This window comes from Coturnix japonica, chromosome 8, assembly GCF_001577835.2.
Source record: "Coturnix japonica isolate 7356 chromosome 8, Coturnix japonica 2.1, whole genome shotgun sequence".
Lineage (NCBI taxonomy): Eukaryota > Metazoa > Chordata > Aves > Galliformes > Phasianidae > Coturnix > Coturnix japonica.
In genome coordinates, this window is record NC_029523.1 from 4,189,290 (window position 1) to 4,210,624 (window position 21,335).

A 21,335-nucleotide genomic window follows, 5' to 3' on the forward strand; every position below is an offset into this window, starting at 1 on the left:
GGGCTGTGGCAGTGCACTGCTAGTCCTTGCTGGTTCTGCAGGACAATTGTGCCCTGTGCCTGCCAGCTTCCTTCATTGCTGCTGGTTCCAAGTGCTGCTGACTGTGCTGGGCACTGAGAGCTGCTGATGGGCAGACAGCCTGTGTGCTATTCAGCCAGCGGGTTTCTTTCCTAGCATTATACTAAACATTGTTCATCGCTTGACAAGTTTGGGTCTGCATGAAGCATCCCCTGGGCAGCGGGGCTGTGTGGCGGAACAGCAGAATGTGCCTGGAAAGCAAATCGCAGCCCTTCTGATTTTGCAGCCCCGAGGATTTAGAGGTAAGTGCCTGGCTGAAGTGAGAAACCCCTGAGGTGTGGGAGTGCAGGAAGTTGGCAGGGGTTGTCCTGTGCCATAGGAGCAGGGTAGCTACCTCTGAATCCAATCTGACCTCCCCTATAAGCAGACATCTCCCTCCTTTTCCCCACTGAGGCTCTTTGGCAAAGCAGGGACAGCAGTGCTGCTCTGGTACCTGCTGCCTTTGTGCAAAGTGCTTTCCAGGCTGCTTTACACAGCAGTCTGTGCACTGCCAGCAGCTGGGAGTGTAGGTGCACAGCCCAGCTAATAACTCAAGCAGTCAGGGTGCTATGGACAAAGCAGAGTGCTCTGTGGCTGAACACCCAGCAGAGGCAGACAAGGGACACCACATGTAGTACTGAAGACCAGTTTATTTGCTTTATTCCCTCTTCCACAAAAGCTGAAAACAATCAGTCAACTTTCAGCAAGAGAAAGCAGTAAGAAGTGAGAGATTTTGTTCTGCAGCTCCTCCCCTACACAAGGGAACGAATGAAGGTGTTAAGGAGTTAGTGACCACCGCTCCTAAAGGCATGAAGCAGTCTGGAGCTACCTGATGGGAGCCATGGGCCCAGCAGGACACCCCTTGTGACCTGTCTGCTGATACCACGTTTCTCACTTTGCTGCCAGGAAAAGCTGGTGCCCATCAGGAGAAATGCCCACAGTGTGAGACCTGGAGCAGCCACCAGCTTGCTAACCTCTTCCTTGTAGGGCTGATTCAAGGCAAGAAAACACCCAGGGTTTTAGTTTGAGAGAGTGTGGGGGACAACAGGGATGTGGAGGATTGGCTTAGTATCAGGATGCACTGTCAGTGAATCACAGTTGGATGCTGCTGATCACACAGGGCTGGGGAGGCAGGATCCAGGCACAGGCTCCCACTGCCCTCAGCAGCACGGGTAGGTGGAGCCACTCACTCAGGCTGCGGGGTGTAACGCAGGTACTTCTTGCCTGATGGGAGATCCTTCGTGAAGACTCCTTTGGGAAAAAGCTTCTTGGCTTCTTCATCAGGTAAGGTGGGCACGACCATGACACTGTCACCACTCTAAGGAGCAAATGGGAACCGTGAGAGCAGCAGGGATGCTGTGGGCTGCACAGCACAGGATCTCTGCACTGCAGCAGTGCACACACTTTGTTCCTCCATCCCAAAGCCCAGGTGCCAATGTGCAGGTAGTGCTGGTCCCCTCTGGTGAGCCAGCTGTGCTTCCCTGGATGGTGCAGGGGGTGAGCACACCCCAAACCATGGCTGGAGGCTGGCAATGTTGGAGGCAGGGCTGCCTCCGTGCTCTCCTTACTGTACTTGTAGAAATACTCCATCACCACTCCATCTGGGACACCTGTCACATCAGGAGTGTCCCCCTGGCTACAGACAGGCAGGCCTGTTTGGTGACAGCTACCAGAGCCAGCAGTATAGATCCAATAGCTCAGCAGTTCTGGGGGCCCAAGGGAAATGCTGGCTAGCTCAAGCAGGCAGGCTGCACTGCTTGTTCTTGCTTCAGCTTCTTGGTTGCCTAAACTGTTATTGGGAATTTGAAACAATGCTGCTGCATAGGGATGGCAGCAACTAGGGAACTTTATCTGGTAGTTTTCCATGAGGCTGGGATGCAGGGAGGGCTGTGCCCATTCCAGCCATTCTTTGCTCAAAGGGAGCTGAGCAGCGAGCTATCTAAGGAGGAGTGCTCATGCCAGCTATTTTTCTGGCTGTGAGTGGACCTTGGCCTGGCAGCTGACACTGGCAATGCTCTTCCTTATCTCGCCCTTCAAGGGCAAGACCCGCCTCGGCCCAGAGCTCACATGCTGATAGCCAGAAGGGCCAGGCCCTATAACTGCAGGTACCTAAAACTGAAGGGATGGAAGGGATATCTCTGTGATGCCACACAGCAACACCCTTGAGGATCTAGTTTTAGCATCCAATTCACATCACTGGACTGCAGCAGCACCCCTGGGTCACTCCCAAGGGAAGCAGGTAGATTTTTCAGTGCACCTTTACCTCCCCCGCACAAAAACTCTGCTTCCCTTCTCACCTTCCAGTCCACAGGGGTAGCAACCTTCTTGTATGCCGTCAGCTGCAGGGAGTCCACCACTCTCAGGATCTCATCAAAATTTCTCCCAGTGGTGGCTGGGTACAGGATGGAGAGTTTCAGCTTCTTATCAGGGCCAAATATGAACACCTGAGCAGGGGGAGACAGGGGCATCATCAGGGGTCAAGAAGAAGGTGTTCGTCCCACTGCCCTGCTGGATTTGCTCAGCCCTCCCACTCCTCCTGGTCATGAGAGATGCCCTGCTTGATTGCAGGTGCTTGGGGCAGCAAAGATGCCGTGGTAGGTATCTCCTAGAGCAAAAACTGATTACCAGACACATGGAACACAGTGTTTGCTGTAGGAACTCCTGTTTCTAACGCCATCTCATTCTGCTACTTGAAGTTTCCTCATCCTGGCCTGCATCCTTCTAACACAAGCACAGGAGGGGAGAGGAAAAGCCCAGCGGATCAAGGACTTTATGTTCCCTCTCTGCTTGGACAGGCACAAGGATGAACTGGTGCCAGCAGCAAGACGGAGCTGATGCCAGCAGGCCAAGGCTGTGCCAGCCTCTTCTTGCTCCACTACCCACGGATCTACCCCAGGAGAATCAACCTAACTCCCAAGATGGTCCTATCCATGCAGGTAAGCTGCTCCTCCCAGGGACGCAGGGCAGGATGGCAGGTGATGGCTGCTGCTGAGCAGCTTGCCAGGCAACAGTGCTCTAAAGCCAGGAGCTCACCACACGAGCAGTCAGGGGCATGCCGTCCTTGTCCCGCTCATCCGGGTCCAGCATGCCCAGCTTGACGGCGAGCTCTCGGTTCTTATCAGCAATGATGGGGAAGGGGAGCTTCTCCACAGGTTGATCTCCATTGTATGCATTGATGTCCTGCAGAGACAAAATCATTGGAATGCTTGTGCTCCCTGTCAGAAACTGTCTTTTGATCATCTCTGAATCTGATCTGGCTTTGGCCAAAACATTCGAGTTATTTTTGTACAAGTGCTGAGCCACAGGAGGGCTGGGAAAAGCCCACTCAAAGCAACGCAAGCAGAGCAGCAGTCAGCATGAAAGCAAGTTTAATCCAGGTTTTCTGCCCCAGAATAGAACCGCCTGTTCTTTCTGTCCTCTTTATATTACAGGGGAACAAAGTGGACTCCAGCAATTACAGCAGCCTCCTACACACCAAAGCGATATGGTATCAGCTGTGTATGTACAAACTACTGTTTTCTCTGGGCTTTAAACGTGGGAAACAGGCTGGGTCCTGCTCAGGTGGAATGTGGGGAAGGCAGAGTTGGAAACATGGCCCTGAGCACTGCCCGCTCCTGCTCAGTGTGCTGAAGGCAGTGAGAGCAGGTTGGCCCTCAGCACCCCCGTGCTGCAGGAGGTGCAGTAAGGGGCTGCCCCAGCTGTTCAGGATGCTGCAAGCAGTCAAGTGGTAACACAGGTGGCAGTACATTTCATTTGCAATGTTTCTGGTTATTTTCTCATCAGGCTGGTGAGTCAGCAGTGAACTGTACAAAAGGGCTGTTCACCTCTGTTGGGCTGTGTGCAGGTCTGCTTTGGGAAGGAACTGGTTCCTTTCTCCTGCAGAGCTGCCTTGTCAAAGCAGAGCAGGAAAGGAAAGCCAAGCCAAGAGACCAGCCCATCTGAACACCCCAGGAAGCTGTCGAGGAAAGTCAGACCAGGACAACCATGCACCTTCTCTCCAGAGTAGTGACTGACATATGAAGGTTGATGAAAAGCAACATCCAGATCCTATGGCTTGTAATTCACTCTAAAACACACGTAATACCATGATGCAGCTAATCACTGTACAAAAAGCTTTATACACCCCACCCTATTTTGCAATAAGACATGTAAGACTTACTCACTTCCCTGTAAACTTTCCAGAGTCCAAGCTGAAAGCAGACATCACTAGAGTGATTCATTCACCTAACTCATCAGGGATCTAGGAGAATGCTGAAACCTCTGATGTGCTCAGCACAAGCCAGACAACCCTGCAGCAACCACTGGCTTCTCAGGAGATGGCCATCTCTCTGCATGCTACAGACCTGCTGCTGTGGGGACAGATGCCATGGTTAGTCCTGCTTAAGGGACTCATGCATTCAACCAGGTCTTGAAGAAGCAGCACACAGACCTGGGGGACAGCAGAGCAGGATCAATCACTGGCTGAGGTACAGCCTTGTTATGAGGGAAGAAAGCCTCTGGGTCTGGGAGAGGCATGACTAAGAAGAGCAGTGACATCTTTGGCTGGGAAAGCAGAGATGGGCAAAGAGGTGTGACAGCTATGGCTACTCTGTTTTACAGCACTGCTCTTTGCTGTCAGTTGAGCTGAGCAGCCTGGTTTATCAACTTTCCAGGCCCTATCCGCCCACTGAGATTTGGCAGCAAAGGAAGCAGAGACCTCTTTCCTGTTTCATGCAAAATTCAGCCTTCCTTCCTGCTCATTTGCATCCCCCTGAGCAGTACTCCAGATGAAAGAAGCTTCATCCACAGAGAAAGAATAGGATGGTAGAGAAATGTTGCATGAAGAGGTTTAACTGCCCAAAGTTTTGCTCATTCCTGGGATTTCTAAGGTCTAGTGAAGGAAGCTGCAGTCTCTAGATCTTAGTCTAGCATTTAATGCAGACTACTTTTACTCAGAGGAACCTGCCACCACAGGATGGCATCTCTGCTCAAACTCTATGGGTGGGCAGAACCTTTGGGTTACCTCATCAGATCTGAACAGCCGCCTTCCTACTGTTATGGATTTATCCTCGTTAATTTGATTTTTTGCTCCAGAAGACTTTCAAAGTTCTTCTTTCAACAGGTGCTGAGCAGACATTTCCAAACCACTGTCTCTGAGGCCTCTCCCAGCCTGGCAGCACATAAGTTGAAGCTTGGAATGTCGCCCTCAGGCTTTTCCAAGTTCTGCATCTCATCAGCATCGTGAGGCTGTTTTGCAACTTCTCTGCAACTTCTTTTACCTGAGGTAACGCTAAATAATTCTGTAGCATTACCAAGCCAGCTCACTGTTCACCTTTTTCCCAGATATCCAAGTACGGTGAACACCACACATCCCTGCAGACCCTCTGGGCTCTTCCTATTCAAGGTCACTGCTTCCCTTCCTTGACACAACTTACTGTTTCCTCCCGTCACCCTACATAATAAATCCTTTTCAAGGCTGATTTCCTTGCAAAGCTTCCTGGAAAGTCAAGGGCTTTGTAATAGTCAGCATAATCTGTGCAGTTCTTCAAAGGGTTTTAACAAACCACTCCCTTACAAAACACAACCCCAACTTTCTGTTCCATTTAATTCTGTTCCACGTGCTAATTTGATGGTGGTGTCAGCCAGTTTGACCAGCACAAAGGTCTCAGTAACTGGTGTGGGTTTAGATGCTGTTTTTCCCTGGCCCTTCTGAGGCCTGGTGGGACATCAGCTATGCACCACTCAGGCACAAAGGTCGATTTAAGCAATAAGGCAATCAGGCAATTTCTAAAGCCATTCAGACATGAAGTAGTGTTTGAATGTGGAAATTTCTCACCTTTATTACTTCTTATTTGCATACGTCTGACTGCTGGAAAACATGACAGAACATTCCCACTTTTAAGAGTAAAGAAAGAAGCAGATAACTCACTCAGAGTCCTGTACTCTGGCCACTCAGTACTCATTTTATACCCCTAATATGTAGAGTCATGCTACCTGGCAGCACACCACTGTTGACACTGCCTTTGAAGTTTTCCATGAGCAGCTTTTCTGGTTCCTTAAACAAGCTATTTCTGTGCCACCTTTCTTCTATTTCCCTATGACCGTTTCATATTTAACACGCTCTTATTTGTACTTTTATATTCAACGTGTCACTGCTTGTTCTTTGTGTGCTTTCCCCTGCCTGGACACGAGTGATATGGTGGCCCTAACGATGTGGTTGGTGTCCCATCCCTGCAGGGTGAGGGAGAGGCTTTCAGTGTGAGGCTGGATGATGCCCTGGGCAACCTGGTTTAGTTGTGGTGTTCCCTGCAGGGGGGTTGGACTAGATGGCTTTTAGAGGTCCCTTCCAACTGTAAGGGTTCTGTGATTCCATGAGCACCCTGTTTGGCTTAGAATCACAATCCTACCTTGCTCCATGCCAGGTGGTCGGGCACGCTGTCAATGGAGAGCGCTATCATCTTCACATTGCGTTTGCTGAACTCAGATGCCAGCTTGGCCGCCCGGCCCAGCTCCGTGGTGCAGACGGGGGTGAAGTCCCGGGGGTGGGAGAAGAGGATGCCCCATCTGAAAGAGGATCGCAGGGTTATGGGTTCCGAAGCTCACTGTATCACTCCAGCCGAGAGCGGCCCGTTCTTCTCCCACCCCCCCCCCACCTTCCGTCCCCAGGCCGGGACACACAGGCTGAGCTCGCCCCGGTTCCCCCTCCGCCCCCCGCCGTTCCCCCGCCGTGCTGCTCACGAGTCTCCCAGGAAGTCGTGGAAGCGGATGCGGCCCTGCGTGGTGTCCGCCTCGAAGTTGGGCGCCTCGTCTCCCAGCAGCAGCCCCGGCATGGTGACAGCACCGCTCCGCTCACTGTCCGTTCGGATCTGTTCGGCTCCGTTCGGATCCGCTCGGCTCGGGGTAAGGGGGGGCGTGTCCTCCGCTGTCGTAACGTAGCGCCGCGCTTTACGGCGTTTCGCGACTTCCGCGCTCCCGTGCTCCGCGGCGATGGCGACCTACGTGAGCGAGCTGGAGGCGGCCAAGAAGAGCCTGAGCGAGGCGCTGGGAGAGAACGTGAAACAGTGAGCGCCGCACCCAGCATCGGCACACACCGCCGAGCCGTAACACCGCCATAACGCCGCCATAACGCCGCCATAACCTCTCTCCCGCAGGTACTGGGCCAACCTGAAGCTGTGGTTCAAGCAGAAGATCAGCAAGGAGGAGTTCGACCTGGAGGCGCGGCGGCTGCTCACGCAGGACAACGGTAACGGAGCGGCCGTGGGGGACGTTTGGTCCCATTTGGTCCCATTTGGTCCCATTTTGGTCCCATTTGGTCCCATTTTGGTCCCATTTGGTCCCATTTGGTCCCATTTGGTCCCGTTTGGTCCCGTTTGGTCCCGTTTGGTCCCATTCCCTGCACTGAGCAGGGACACCCCGGCTCCAGCAGTGCCTACAGCCCATCCATGGCCTTGGCTGCCTACAGTACATACTGATAGGCCGCTCTCAGGTGTCTCCAGAGCCTTGTCCTCTCCATATATCTCTCCTTATGATGGTTATTCCATCCCTTGGGTCGCTTTTCTGGCCCTCCCAACAGGTCCATATCTCTCTTGTACTCCATGGCTCTCTTGTACTGAGTATTCCGCTCTCAGTGCTGGCTCTCCTTGTGTCTTTATTTTAACTCTTTTATTCCTTTAAACCAAACCCTAAGCCCTGCTGCCAGAAGGTGTATGGGAGGGAGGGCAGCCAGGCCTCCTTGTTGCTGGCTAAGTGCAGCTGAGCTGCCATGCATTGTGCTCTAGGGCTGGGTTTGTGCATGGTGCACTGAGAAGCTGTCCAGCTTGCACCTGTATGCCTTCTAGCAGCAGGTTCTGGGTTAAGCAAAGAGAAAAACAAAACCAAAAAAGACCTCTTAAAAAACTTTATATTGGGAGTTGTGACTTTGTAGCTAAGTGAATGGTGAAAACATGGCTGTGAGGAGACACGGAGACCCACTTTGAGCCAGCGCCTGTGACCACCAGTGTGTTCCTAATGAGCTGTCTGTCTTCATGCAGTCCACTCACACAACGACTTTCTCCTGGCCATTCTTACCCGATGCCAGATCTTGGTTTCTGCACCAGGTGAGTCCCAGGTCTTGTTAAAATTAATCAGTAAAGCTTTGGCACATGTGTTTGGGCTTTGTATGTGGCTGTTCTGCTTGCGGAGCCTTAATATTCCTGTTCATTTTGCCACGCAGACAGAAAGGTAACCAGGTAGTTATCCAGGTGATTTCACTGTGACTGTATTTGATCTCTTAGAGGCTGATGTGCTGGGTTGCTGTTTGTGGTAAGTCAGTTTGATTTCCAGGCTGGGCGTCTGTTGGGCTGTGAGTGCTGGAAAGTAAAGTGAATGGGAGATGCTCTTTGTGTTTGATCTGCTCTGCTTGCTGTTTCCTTTGTGTTCTCAGCTGGGTGGTACCCTCTTTGTTCCCCTCTCTCTTGTGGATAATATCTTGAGGAGCTGGGTTTTCCTGACTGATCTTGAAATCAAGTATTCATCTGATAGAAAAGTGCTTACTGAATGCTTCCAGCTAACTTTTAATTGAGCTGTGGTCAATTAGTCCAACCTTCTGCCCCTTTGATATCAAACCTTTTTAGCTGTGTAAGCATTCTGAATGGCTCTTGTCAGGCTGGCAAGCTATTTTCTGCTTGATCTTCAAAATAACTGTCAATTTAGAGATCTGATATGAAGGACAGTTGGGTTGCAGTTTAAGGTATGAAACTGCTGTGTGGTGAAGGAGAGAAGATGGTTGCAGTTGTGGTGAGCTGAGGTCTGAGAGAGCTGTTTTCCCTCTGTGGAAAGTATCTGTAGTAGCTGGGTCTGAGCTTTTGAGGGGGAAGAACTGCTGGTTCTGTTCAGGGTCAGCAACGTTTTGGTTTTATGTAAGGGTGAAGTTTGCTCTGGCTGGCACTTGGTTGGATTTTTGGATTGCTGGGCTGGCGGGAGTGTGGGTCATAACCCAAGATCTTTGTTTTGGTGGCACTGCTGTGTGACTGAAGTTGGGGTTATTCATTCCTGTGTGCGCTGCTGTGCTTGTCTGTGTGGATTTCCACTTGTTCTTTACCCAGTCATGTAGCTGTGCAGAGTTTCTGCAGTCGTTTGGGCAGACTTCATCTCTACTGACTTGAATAGTTCAGACTTGGCAGTCTGGGAAAAGCCATAATGTTTTCTCAGAGCTGTCTAGGAATGGGTTAAGTGTCCCAGTGCTTTATCCTGGGCCTGGTGCTTCACAGGTGCCGTCCATGTGCCCATTATTTCCCACTTCAACCTCATAATCTCAAGTCCTTGCAAGGACTCTTGTTTCCATTGGAGCTGATGCTGTTTCAGAGCCCTTGAAGAGCCTGTTTCTGTGGATCAGTAAGGGTGTGTAACTGAGTGCTAGTTGACCACACTTAGCACATGGTGGCTGTGCTTCTAGGCAGGCTCATTCTGCAGAAGCCAGCTTGAAGAAGCTCAGTTTGATCACAGAGAACTGGCTCTGTGCTCTGCAGGTGATGCTGCGTGCTGGTGGTTTCTTGGAGTTTTGTGGGTTTTTGTTGTTTCCAACTGGGATCATTGCAGCCTGTTCCAGGTACCTGGAGATAACCCGCATGGAGCATCTTGCCCTCTGGCAGGGCTGTTGTTTGCCTGTCTGCTGCTTGTGGTGCAGCAGCTTGGATGTCCAGACACAGAGGTGTGGTACAAATGGAGCACTTGATGTCATGCCTAGATTCACTTTTCCCCTAGCTGCCAACCTGCCACCTGCTGGTTTTTGTCCCTACAAGAATGGGAAGCTAACAGGGTGCCTCCAGTGCTGCGCTTTGAGTAGAAGCTGCTCTCTGACTGATTTATGGAAACAAATACATGATGCAAGTGTGCTCGAGGCACTTGGTGTGCCATTGCAGATGCTGGTGCGTGTACTTCCACCTTCATGTAAGTGGGACGAGAAGGAAATGAACATTTTAAAACTGTTATTGTTTAAAAAATAACTTGTGGTAACTGGGGACCTGTAAGCACAGTGGGTGAATGTGACAACTGGGATCAATGCTTACAACTTGCACCTCTTCACTCTGGTTGTGTAAGCTTCAAACCCCAATTAAGGACATTTGGGACCTGGTGGTGGGGTGAGAGGAAGACAAGAAAGACCAGAGTATTTAATTACTGCTCAGCTCCCACTGAGATCACAGCAGGTCCCTGAGGATCCGAAGTCTGATATAAGTGGCGTGAGAGGCTGATTTCTTTGCTGATCTCTGCCAGCATTTTCAGAAGTGCTTTTATGTGGTTTTTTTTCCTTCCCTCAGGGGAAATCCTGTTTAAAGCCTTTCCTGCCATTGCATGGACTTGCTTGCTGAGCTGCCTTGTTGGTTGATGGTTGAGTACGAGCAGTCAGGTTAGCGAGATTCCTTGAGTTAATGCAAAGCTCACTTGAACTGTAACCTTGTTTCTTAGCTAAATGTTAACTAGGAAAAACTTAATTACAAGCACTTGAGTTAGTGATAGAAGGATTTCTCTTATTTAGTGGTCATCTTGTGTCTTCAAAGAGATGGATCAGAGACTTAGAACTCTTGCTGGGATAGCAGGAACTTCTATTATGTCAGGGTTTCCCGCAAGCTCTGCTTGAAGGGTTGCCACTTGTGAGCCCACTTGTGGGCTTGCATTGTGTTCCATTTCTCTCCAGAGAGTTGAAGAGGGAGGAGAAGGAAGAAAGCAGGAATGTGAGGTGTAACCAGAGGAAGGGTCATTGGAATGTAGTTGACTCAACCCCCGTCCCTGCAGGAAGATCTTAAAACAAACAGACAAAACCCAGAAAACCATACCCTGACAATCAAACAGAGGAGGATGGGAGAAGGGGGATGGTTGTTTTCCATGCCTGTCTGCTGGGCCCTGTTGTGGCCTTGTGTCTCTGCCCTCTCCTACTGTGCTGTGCTGCTGCATTGCATCAGGAGTACCTGACTTACAGTGCCCTGCCTGGTGGTGTCACTGCAGAGACCTGGCAGCTTGTAAGGAGGGCTTGGCTAACTGCAGCTTATCTCTGAAGGCACATCAGCAGCCGGTGCTGCAGCTTGCTAACATTGATTCTCCTACTATCAAGATTAAATAAAAAATGCGAACGTATCTGAAACTCGATGCCTGAACCAACCCAGCTTTGATCTTTGTGGCCAGGAAGACATACGCTGCTTTTCTTAGAATACTGGAGGGAAATTTTGCTTTCTTCATCTAGAGCTAGTTAGGCTTGTTAAGATGGAAACCTAGAAAAGGAGACGGAATAATTCTGCCCTAGGCTCTTGATAATGGGGGGTATTCACCTTTTGAAGTGCACAGGCTGTGATTATGTTGCAACTTTGGGGCCTGTGTGTTTGAGTAGGAAGGGCTGTGGAGTGGGGAAAGGTCGCAAGCGCAGTGTCTGTCCTTAGCACACCCAGCCCTCCCCTCCCATGCAGGGGCTCTGCCCTGCTTACAGGTCATTCCTATGAAGACAGGCTGAGGGAGGTGAGCTTACTTAGCCTAGAGGAGAGAAGGTGCTGGGATGACCTCATTGAGGCCCTGCAGTCCTTAAAGGGAGTTCATAAGCATGAGGGAGAGTAACTTTTTGTATGGGCAGATAGCGATAGGACAAGGGGGAATGGCTTGAAACTAGAAGAGAGGAGATCTAGATTGGATGCCAGGGGGAAGTGTTTCATTCAGAGTGGTGAGGTGTTGGCACTGCTGCCCAGAGCTGTGGGTGCTGCAGGCCGTGGATGGGCCCTGGGCAGCCTGAGCTGGGGAGGGCAGAGGTGCTGATCTTTCAAGTCCCTTACAACCCAAACCATTCTTTGAATTCTAAGGAAGAGGGGAAGTGACTTGTCTGTAAAGAGCAAGCAAAGCATTTTGTGAGATCAGAAGCATCACCTCAGATGGATCCTAGAACATAAGCTGTGAGATTGTGATGAAGGGAAAGAGGGGTCCTTGATGTGATTGCCTGTGGTGTTTTCCAACCCTACTATGACGCTGTAGTAACAAACAGTGACACCAGCTTTGATTTCTGGAGAGAATCTCTTTATTACTTTTTAGCTACCTACCGTTGGTGGTTGGATTTTCACAAGTTTTGTTGTAGTGTTGCTTTTCAGCTCACTCATTGGATGTAGGTAAGCTTTAAGGGGATGGTACACCATCTCTGTGTGTGGGTTGCTTCTAACCTCATCTTAGCAGTTGACCATTCATAAGCTTCATCTGAATACTGTTTAGCCTGATCCTTCAAGCCCTATTAGAGAGCACTACACTCTTGCTCGTCAGTTGGCCAGCTATGGGATGGCTGCTGTGTCTTCTCCTCTGCTTGGTGATGGAATGTGATGTCTTTGTGGGTATGGCACTACCTGTCAGCAGCCCTCTGTGTCAGAGCTGAATGGTCTGAGCTCCTGGAGCTGGGCAGGGACCCCACTGTAGGGCATGCTTGGCTCACAGCTCAAGAGGAAAAGGTGTTCTCTATGCAGAGCCAAGGGAGAACGCTGCACACTGAATGCATAGGCTGCTGCTGTAGCCACAAGAGGGCTGTCCAGGCTTTTGGTTGCAGGAAGAGCTACTTTTCTATCAGTGAAAACGTGGACATCCAGTGCAAGGTTGTCTTATGCTGCAGTGTAGTCAAAGGAATAGCTTGCAGATCCTGTAAACCTGTGTGTGGGAACCCAGCGCCTTGCTGTCCTTGCCAAGAGCTGTGTGGTTTTTGGGATGTGGTTTGACCTGCTGTGGCTTTTCCCATCAAACAGTATGTGGTGGATTTCTGGGCCAAACTTATGTTTTGTATTAGTGCTGCTCACTCTTCCTTCATCTGTTTGCAATCACCCTTTACACTGGTGTTGTTCTGCTTCTGGACACATCAGCCTTTGCAGCCTCTCCTTTCCCTTTCAGCATAATGTGAACAGTGAGCCTTAATGTTTAACATGAGTCCAAGTCAAGGCTTGCTAGAGCTGATGGAAAGCTGTAGGGGCAGGTAGAGAGACCAGGTGGCTCTGTCCTGCTGGTTAGCATCTGTCTGGAGCTGGTCCACAGAGATATGCTGTCTTCCTGATGGAACAAACGCCTTGCTCCTTCCTTGTGACTTTTCTTGGAGGCTGCCACCATTGGGTTTTGCTGTGTGCAGGTCATGAGTGCATCAGCCTGGCAAAAGCCAATGAAGGGGAAGGCTGCTGAAAGCATTATTCCCAAAGAACTCCTGTCTTTGGGCCATGACCATTGGGTTTGGGTTATGGTGCAGCCAGAGGGTTGGGGTTTGTGAGGTGCAGCCCAGAGCTATGGCATCTCCCAAAGGAGGGGTGGATAGCCAAAAGTAGCACAGCAAAAGAAATACTTCCTCTGGCTTGTGGCTCTTGGGCTGGAGTTGTGGCTTAACTGGGGGCTAAACATATGAAGGGCTTTTCTATGTGCACAGTGACATCCTGGCCCTAAATTGGTGAAACCTGTCAGACTTTCTTTTTTGCCACTTACAGAAGGTGCTGGATCTCTGCCGTGGCCAGGTGGCTCTGCAACCAAACCTGGAAAACCCAAAGGGAAGAAAAAGATTTCATCAGTGCGGCAGAAGTTTGATGTAAGTGTTCGCAGCCAAACGGTTCTGGGTTACTGCAATACTGTGGGGGTGGGCTGCTGTGCACAGCATCACTGCTCTTACTGCCAAAGAATGATGGAGCCACGCCATATTGATGATGTGTGTCACAGGAGCTGGGAGCTACTGCTGCCTGTATTTCAGGAACTAACAGAGAGCAACTCTGTGGTCAACGTAGTAACTCTTAGGTCCATCTTTCATGTATCTTCCACGTTCTCTGTTACATCATCTTCACACGCCTGTTTGAACTCTTGAAGAAGCAGTGAGTTCATGGCTATCCTCAAGCAGAATTGCTTCTTTGTATGCTCCATCCTGCAGGATTCTGTATGGTCGGAAGGAGGAGCAAAGCATTCCTTTGGTAGGTCTGTTGGAACAGAATTAAGTTTACTGAAAGGGAGAGTGTCTGTGAAGTGGCTTCGTCAAGTGTCTGACCGCACATTGATCCAGTTCACCTCTCTGACAAGGCAGAAAACTAACCAAGCAAAAAACCCCAAACCAACCAAATAAAAACTCCCAGGTTTTTCTTGCTGACTTACTCAGCTGGATCAGCGTTCCTTGTGGTTGGATGGGTGTTGAGGTCAGTGCAAAGGAAGGCATGTAGGTGGGTGCAGGGGGAAAGGTGGTTGTGTTAGGCCTCTCACCACTGTGAGAAGTTAGCTTGGCTCAGCCAGAGAGTGTGTACCACACCTCTAGGTGCATTATTTGGGCTTTATGTGTGTGCTGTAGAGACCCATGTTTCAGAGGGCTGCGAGTGCAGCTGGGGGCTCATTGTATTTAGAAGCTATGAAAGTATTCTGCATTTTTCACAGCTATGGCCTGAGTGGATATAGTAACCCATGTTACCTTCTGTTTTCACACTTCACCGTGACTTTTTCGTAGCAGGTGGAGGAGTGTCCACATGTGCAAGTGGAATTTGTTTTGCTTGAACATCCCTACGTTACACCATGTTTTTACTGTGTATTTATGCAAGTGTATGAGTGTTACCAGGATGTCTTACAGCAAGTACTGCATAGAGTGTATTTTAAGGGGCTTGTGTCTTATCAGTGTGATACTCTTAACTTACTCTTAAGTGCCACGATGTTTCCTCACTGATCAGTGTAACGGTAGGAAAGACCACAGCTTAATTCCAGTTCCCAAGATACATTCCTCTTAGAAATGCTTACATTTGGAAGGCCTTTTCTTTTTTTTCCATTTCCCCTTCCACGCTCAAAGCTTTCCTGTAATGAAAGCTTAAGTCCTCCAAATTACTGTGAGAGAGCCCTGCTTTCGCATTGCTGGTGGGTGGATTGGTTTCTCACTCTGAGTTAAATGCCACACTGTCCTTTGAATAAAGAAGGTCCCTTTTCCTCTCCTGAAACCAAGATGTGAGAAATCCACTGTGCTGTATATTCATTGTTTATATGTCAAACATGCTTTTGTCATGATTCCTCATAAGAGCCTCATGGCAATGTTTATTCCATGGCCACTGGTTGGTGTCCTGGATAGTTGAGGGGAAGGTGTGAGCTCAAGTTCTGTGCTATTCTGTCCCTAAATAATGGACTCAGTCCTGAAGTAATCTCATTGGCTATAGTCTTCTCTGAACCTGATTGCACAGTTACCCAGCTCTGCTTAGGGTGTTGGAATCTGCTGTTGTAGTTAAATCCTTATTCTTTTAAGATGAGTAAGAATCACTTAATCAGATAAATCACATAAATCACTATGTTGATTCTTGGTAGGAGACTGTACAGTTGGTAGACAATAGGGTGTATTTTTAGCTAATGTCAGAGGGCTTCTGTACAAGAAATGACTAAGTAGATAGATGAGAACTCTGCAACGTACAAAGAAGTGAGTGAAAAATGTGAAAGTCCAGTAGAGTCATCACTGGGCTGTGCGATGTGAACAGAGGTAAGAGGGGCAGTGACTGGCCATGCTGGAGACTTGCAGGGAAATGGAGTGAGTCGAGCAGGTGGGTGGAACAGAGTAAATGTTGAACACATTTTGTCCACAAGGTGAACTGAGGCCTGACCAAGTAAGCATCATCTTACACTCTCTTACTGTGTTGATCACAGCACCGGTTCCAGCCTCAGAATCCACTGTCTGGAGCTCAGCAGTTTGTGGCCAAGGATCCTCAGGAGGATGACGACTTGAAGTTGTGCTCCCATACCATGATGCTTCCTACGCGTGGCCAGCTAGAAGGAAGGATGATCGTAACTGCGTATGAGCACGGGCTGGACAACGTCACAGAGGATGCGGTGACAGCTGTGGTTTATGCTGTGGAGGTGAGACTGGGCTGTGCAGCCCTGGTGTTCCCATCACACCAGCAGCAGAAGTCTCTGTGTGCAGTATGGGGCAGCATCCCTCACTGAAGATGGGGTCATGCTGCTTTGATTGTCCAGCTTGCCTCAGGAGGAGTAAGACTGGAATCGGAGGGATTTGTACCATTGGAGATAGTAACCTACTGGATTGGTGTTTGTGAGGGTTAATTATGGACTGCTTGCCTATGAACAGCTCTGGGTACACTTGAGTAGCTAGTTTGGAAAATGCTGTTCCCATCATTGAAAACAGGATGGCACCTTCTTAAGGAGTTTGATTTAAAACAAATCCATTGCATGTGAAGATATCTGGCGTGGAAGTAGCAGAATCAGACAGTGCTTGCATGAACTGTCTGCTGGAGCTGTTGGCCAGCCATGGTGTTACCAGACATTTACCAGTCAGGCCCACATGGTGCAGCTGTTAGGCAGCTCTCTGGGGATTGCTTCCCCAAGCTGTGGTGTGGATGTCAGCCTCGGTTCCCTGTCTGGGAGTGAGGTCAAACTAGGAAGCAGTCCCAGACAGCTGTTTCTCCAGCAGCTTCCAGACACCTCAACAGCCTGAAAAAATGTGTGCCTTTTCACTGTAGTTTTAAAGCCAGTATTTCAGTATGAGCACATTTAGTGCAAAGTATAAAATCTGAACCCTTGAAAGGGATCAGGCTGGGAATTTCCTAGCATTTAAGAAACCTCTTTGTGACATTTGAAGTAGTGCATCGTGTATTAGCCTGCAAACTGCTTTAAAATGCAGAGCCATGTTCTTTGTATCCAGCTCGTATCGGGTGGTGAAGTGAAAACACTGCCTGCCCACGTGTTGTCTTTAGCTCCTCGTGGGTTATGGCAGAACAGGTCTTGTCAGTCAATGATGGACTTCTCTGAGCTGTAGGTGGGTAGGATGAGTTTATCAGCACGCTTAACAAGAATGTTTTTAATTCCAGAACCATCTTAAGGACATTCTGACATCTGTCATATCCAGACGAAAAGCCTATCGGCTGAGAGATGGCCACTTCAAATACGCCTTTGGAAGCAATGTTAACCCTCAGCCTTATCTGAAGAACAGCGTTGTTGCTTATAACAATTTAATTGAGTGGTAAGGAGCTTTCAGCACACTGTTAGTTTCAAGTGTAGTTTGCTAGTCCTGATGTTACTGTGTTGTTCAGTTTTAATTCCCACTTAGTGGGCTCTGTTAATGGTGTTCAGCTGTGAAAGCAGCAGGGCTCCGTATGCTGAACAGGGAGGCAGGATGTGGGGATTTTTCAGCAGCAGAGTTCAGGATAATGTTAAGTCTCTCTTCCTCGCTACCTTATCAGTTTATGGAGGTGACCCCCTGTTATTAATTATCGCTTGAAGCGAGTGACACAGGAGTTCTTCTGGTCTCAGGGAAGAGGTCTGTGGGCAGAAGGAGCAGTATTGTTGCTCACAACAATTTGAGTGGTAAGGAGCTTTCAGCACGCTGTTAATTTCAAATGCGATTTGCTAGTCCTGAAGTTACTCACTTTGGTTTTTCTTCTGACTGAGTGGAATCTGCTAACTGCGGTGTTTAGCTTTCACATACTGTGAAAGCAGCAGGGCAGAGGTTTGGGTACTGCTGTTATGCCATAAGGCTGAGATGCAGGTGAAGGACTTCTGAGGTGCTGCAGTCTGTCATTTCTTGTGTCCACGTGTATTAATGGTTCCTCTGCAGGTCCTTCCACTTGCAGAGCTTTGAGCTCATCTGGTTTTGCAGAGTCTCAGTTTCAGACAACATACGCCGTGTGTCAGGCAGTGTGTGTGTATGGTGAGGCAGTTGTTTGTCCATGACAGAGCTTTTAGCATTTGACAGGAGGTCGTGGGTGTTCTAAGATTTGGTTATGGTACCACAAATGGAATCCATTCCAAACAACTCTGCCTAACAGATAATGTCTTTCAATTGAATGTTGTGGGTGCCTTAATTTTTTAGGCTGGGTGGAAACTACCGGTTGCGAATACCAAAGGTTACCAACTCACGATCAGTTACAAAGCAGGTCTGAGGCATGCTGAAGTTCAGTTTGTGTTGTTTTTATTAAGCTCTTTGTTTTGAGAGATTTTAATTTGGGCTGATAGAATTTCACATACGCAAAGGCTAAATTAACAAATACAGAAAAGCAAACCCTGGGGCTGAGCCCCTGCTGTGTTACCACCAAAGCTAGTGTTGCTTTCACGACTGAAAGGTTTTACTGCTTGCTGTCTGCAGCCCTCCAACCTGTGTGACGCCTTCTGCTGGCCAGAGTGTAGCCCCTCAGCCCCCACCTGATGATGCAGAGCAGCAGGCAGCGCTACTGCTGGCGTGCGCTGGGGATACTTTGCCAGCATCCCTCCCTCCAGTGAACATGTATGACCTATTTGAGGCGTTACAGGTAAGCTCTTCGCATCACACTGTCGTGACATGGGGCGGTGCCGTCCTGAGTATCAGCTACCACTCTGTGATTTGGTTTATGTGCACAGAGAGGGGTTTGATTTCATCCTCCCACAGTCAGTTTCCTTCTTTTCCCCTCAAACTTACAGTTATTTGGCTTTGACTTGCTCCCACTATTAGGGAACAGGTAACACAGTCACTTCATGGTTTAATGCCTGTTCTGTCCTGCTTGGTCAGAGAATTGATGAGGAAATCCCTGTCTCTACATGAGAACGCTTCCTCTTTTGACATGAATGCAGCAGAGTGACCTTCCTGGCATGTCCCTTTTTCCTCTGTGTTCCACATGGGTGCTTAGAAGAATACTGGATCGTGGTGTGCAGGCTGTTGCAGTGGGTTACCTGTGTCTGCCTCAGCCCTGGGGAGGCATCTGAGGTGCTGTGGGTGAATTTCCCTCCGGAGATGCCTGTCTGTGGGTCCCTCTCTGGCAGCGCTGAGGCCCGGCATCATTTGAATGCCTGAAGCTGGCTGTGAGGAAATTTCACCCCCTCTTCTCACACTGTGCTCGTTACTACTGTGAGCAGGCCTTGAGGTTTTTGTCTCAAGGCCACAGAGGCAGAATTTTAAGAATTGTATTCTGTGTATTTTTGGAGCAAATGAAGACTTCATTACCCTGCTGCTCCATTACAAAGTGACATAACAGACTGTGCTGTGCTGGCAGGTTACAGCTCTCCATGCATGTGACAGCCCGTGTTCCTGCTCTGCAGGGCTGGCTCTGATCATCTTGCAGGTTCTTCTGTGGGCAACACAGGGAAATGAGTATGAAAGCATGAAGTTTTCTTTCTAACTCACCTCTAGGTACATAAGGAAGTTATTCCTGCACACACTGTCTACGCCCTGAACATTGAGAGGATTGTCATGAAACTCTGGCATCCAAACCATGAGGAACTACAGCAGGATAAGATCCACCGCCAGCGCCTGGCAGCAAAGGAGGGCCTTCTACTCTGCTAGAGCTGGCAGCCACGTCAGGCCTTTGATGACTGCCGTGCTGTTCCTTGGACTTGATGCTGGGATGCTTCCCCTTCCTATGCTTCAAGGAAGACCTAAGTTAGGAGTCGGCTTTTCCTATGGAAATACTACTGAGGTAATGTAGGTGGTACACTCTCTGCTTCCCGAGAGTTGTGTGCCATGGAGTGCTTGCAGCAATCCCACTGAATGGGGAAGGAGGGATGAGATTTGTTTGCAAATACTGCTTTTTTTTTTTCTTTTTGTTTTTTAAGAAAAATAAATGTGAGGGTGTAAAGAATTGGTTCTGAATAGTGTGTGTGTGTGTGTGTGTCTAATTGTGAATGTGATAACCATCTCCTTACCATCCCCCATGGGGGTAGTTTTCCTTCCGAGTTCAGCCTGCCTGAACCTTGTCCAGCTTCTCTTGCGGTTGGTGGGATCCTTTCCATTCTTTTAAGTGGAAGCAGTTGTGCTATTGTGTAAACTGACATGCTGGGGAAACTTCAGATCAGAAGATGAGAAAACAAGGTAAAAAAAGGGACAATCTTTTCTAGCCTGTCTTCTGAGTTGTTTTGAACCACAAAACATGAAAGATGAGCAGTGGCTGTCACAGGGATCTCTCACTAGTTGCTAAATAAGCAGTAAAATCGGGGTGCTGGGTAGTGTTTTTCCATCAGCCCAGTCCTTCTCTAATCCCTGTTTTAGGGTAGTTGTGTTCAAACGTTCCAGAAGCTGTCTGCTCTTAGGGAAAGAAGCAGCCTCTGTGCCTGTCAGTACAGCTAAGGGTTCAGACATCCCAGCAAGCAGCTTCTCCATCCCTGAGATGAGATAGCAAATTCAGTCTTAACTTTGCAGGGAGTTATTCAGGTCAGGCTGTATTAAAGGAGTGGACTCTGCATGTGGTGTTTCAGGTGCATTACTGTCTCCTCTGTCATCTCTGTGCTCTTCAGGTGCCAAACAGAATGGGCTTATGAAGGGATGTTAAGCATTCTCGTGTTAGAAGTCAATACACTGTGTTTTTAACCATACCTACGCACATATCTGCTGAAATATCATGTGAATCTTTGTTCTTGTTGTACCATCTGGACAGTGGAATTGGAAAGGCTTCCTCAAGGAGAAAATGGAAGAGGAAACTTCTGGATCCTCTCCAGTCTGCTTTTCCTTTGGAAAGTATTTGAAACAGAACTGTAATCTTCTCCCTTTCCCATGCAGTTTCCTTTGCTGTTGCACCTTTGAGAGCTGAGGAGGGTGTGTTTTTCTTGGTTACCTGCCTATAACTTCATTTCACGAACCATGTGACTGTGCTTATGTTAGATGAGAGCTGCAGCAGGGAGCTGTGCAGGTGGTTCTCCTGCATCCTCTTCGGGGATGTGCACTGGATTTAGGCATAGCAAGAGGCAGTGTCTGTACAGATGTCAGCAGCTCCCGTCTTGATCCACTTCAGGATCATGGAGAAGCTGGGAAAGGCAACAGTGGAGAACTAAGTATGGCCTGGCAGATTGAGAGCAGCTCTGCAATTGTAGGTTGTACTTATTGAGGTAGGGCAGTGTGGAGTTGAGCAAGAAGGCAGTGGGAGGGAGGAGAATGAAGGCTTGTTTTGGTCCCCTACTCTGTGCTGCCATTTTTGTGTATTTGAGGGCTCCATCTGAACTGGCTTGGTGTGCTTATCTTAAGTTTACCCCAGTGACTTTTACATTATAGATCTTAAAAGCAACGCTGATCCTATATAGCTGTATATGGCGAGGTCTAGCTACCCAAAGAGCTACCCTAGCTACAGGCTCTGGAGTGTGGGAGGGGGATTTCCCACATAATTGTTGTTTCTGGTTTAAAATGAAAGCATTGAGTTTGTTTGCTAGAAACTTTGTGGCAGCTGTGAGGATTTCAGGTCTGAAGGGAGCAGGGAGCTTCTGAGAGCATCACAAGTGAGTTCCAAAACATTGTGAGACATGGCAGAAGTTCTCTCTTTTGTTTGTATGTGCTAGAAGAAGCTCTGCAGACAGAGCCTCTTGTTCTGAAGAGCTGAGTCATCAGTTCCGTGATATAGAAAGCAGGTTAACTGGGA

At 48.9% G+C, this 21,335-nt stretch overlaps 2 protein-coding genes and 1 long non-coding RNA gene across 3 annotated transcripts; 2 read left to right on the plus strand and 1 right to left on the minus strand.

Moving 5' to 3' along the window:
- Window positions 1-689: 689 nt before the first annotated feature.
- Window positions 690-6,953, minus strand: PRDX6 (peroxiredoxin 6). Its single transcript, XM_015869385.1, has 5 exons — window positions 6,775-6,953; window positions 6,444-6,600; window positions 3,091-3,237; window positions 2,355-2,501; window positions 690-1,375 (listed from the first exon to the last, which is right to left on the minus strand). The coding sequence occupies exons 1-5, from the start codon at window positions 6,864-6,866 to the stop codon at window positions 1,244-1,246; spliced, it is 675 nt and encodes a 224-aa protein (XP_015724871.1). The 5' UTR covers window positions 6,867-6,953; the 3' UTR covers window positions 690-1,243.
- On the plus strand, window positions 2,501-5,516 carry LOC116653743. Its single transcript, XR_004308115.1, has 2 exons — window positions 2,501-2,993; window positions 3,489-5,516. It is a non-coding gene; the product is annotated as an uncharacterized LOC116653743 (long non-coding RNA).
- A 33-nt stretch (window positions 6,954-6,986) lies between the features above and the next one.
- Window positions 6,987-19,582, plus strand: TADA1 (transcriptional adaptor 1). Its single transcript, XM_015869376.2, has 8 exons — window positions 6,987-7,097; window positions 7,188-7,279; window positions 8,067-8,132; window positions 13,494-13,591; window positions 15,655-15,864; window positions 16,833-16,984; window positions 18,107-18,269; window positions 19,124-19,582. Exons 1-8 carry the CDS (start codon window positions 7,024-7,026, stop codon window positions 19,274-19,276), a joined length of 1,008 nt encoding a protein of 335 aa, XP_015724862.1. The 5' UTR covers window positions 6,987-7,023; the 3' UTR covers window positions 19,277-19,582.
- The last annotated feature ends 1,753 nt before the right edge of the window (window positions 19,583-21,335 follow it).

Coding starts and splice junctions, on each gene's coding strand:
- PRDX6 (XM_015869385.1), bottom strand. CDS start 6,866: ATGCCGGGGCTGCTGCTGGGAGACGAGGCGCCCAACTTCGAGGCGGAC. Junction 2,502..3,090: donor TGCCCCTGACTGCTCGTGTG/GTGAGCTCCTGG, acceptor CCCCCTGCTCAG/GTGTTCATATTTGGCCCTGA. Junction 1,376..2,354: donor CTACCCCTGTGGACTGGAAG/GTGAGAAGGGAA, acceptor TTTGCTCCTTAG/AGTGGTGACAGTGTCATGGT.
- TADA1 (XM_015869376.2), top strand. CDS start 7,024: ATGGCGACCTACGTGAGCGAGCTGGAGGCGGCCAAGAAGAGCCTGAGC. Junction 7,098..7,187: donor CTGGGAGAGAACGTGAAACA/GTGAGCGCCGCA, acceptor TCTCTCCCGCAG/GTACTGGGCCAACCTGAAGC. Junction 16,985..18,106: donor TATAACAATTTAATTGAGTG/GTAAGGAGCTTT, acceptor TGCTGTCTGCAG/CCCTCCAACCTGTGTGACGC.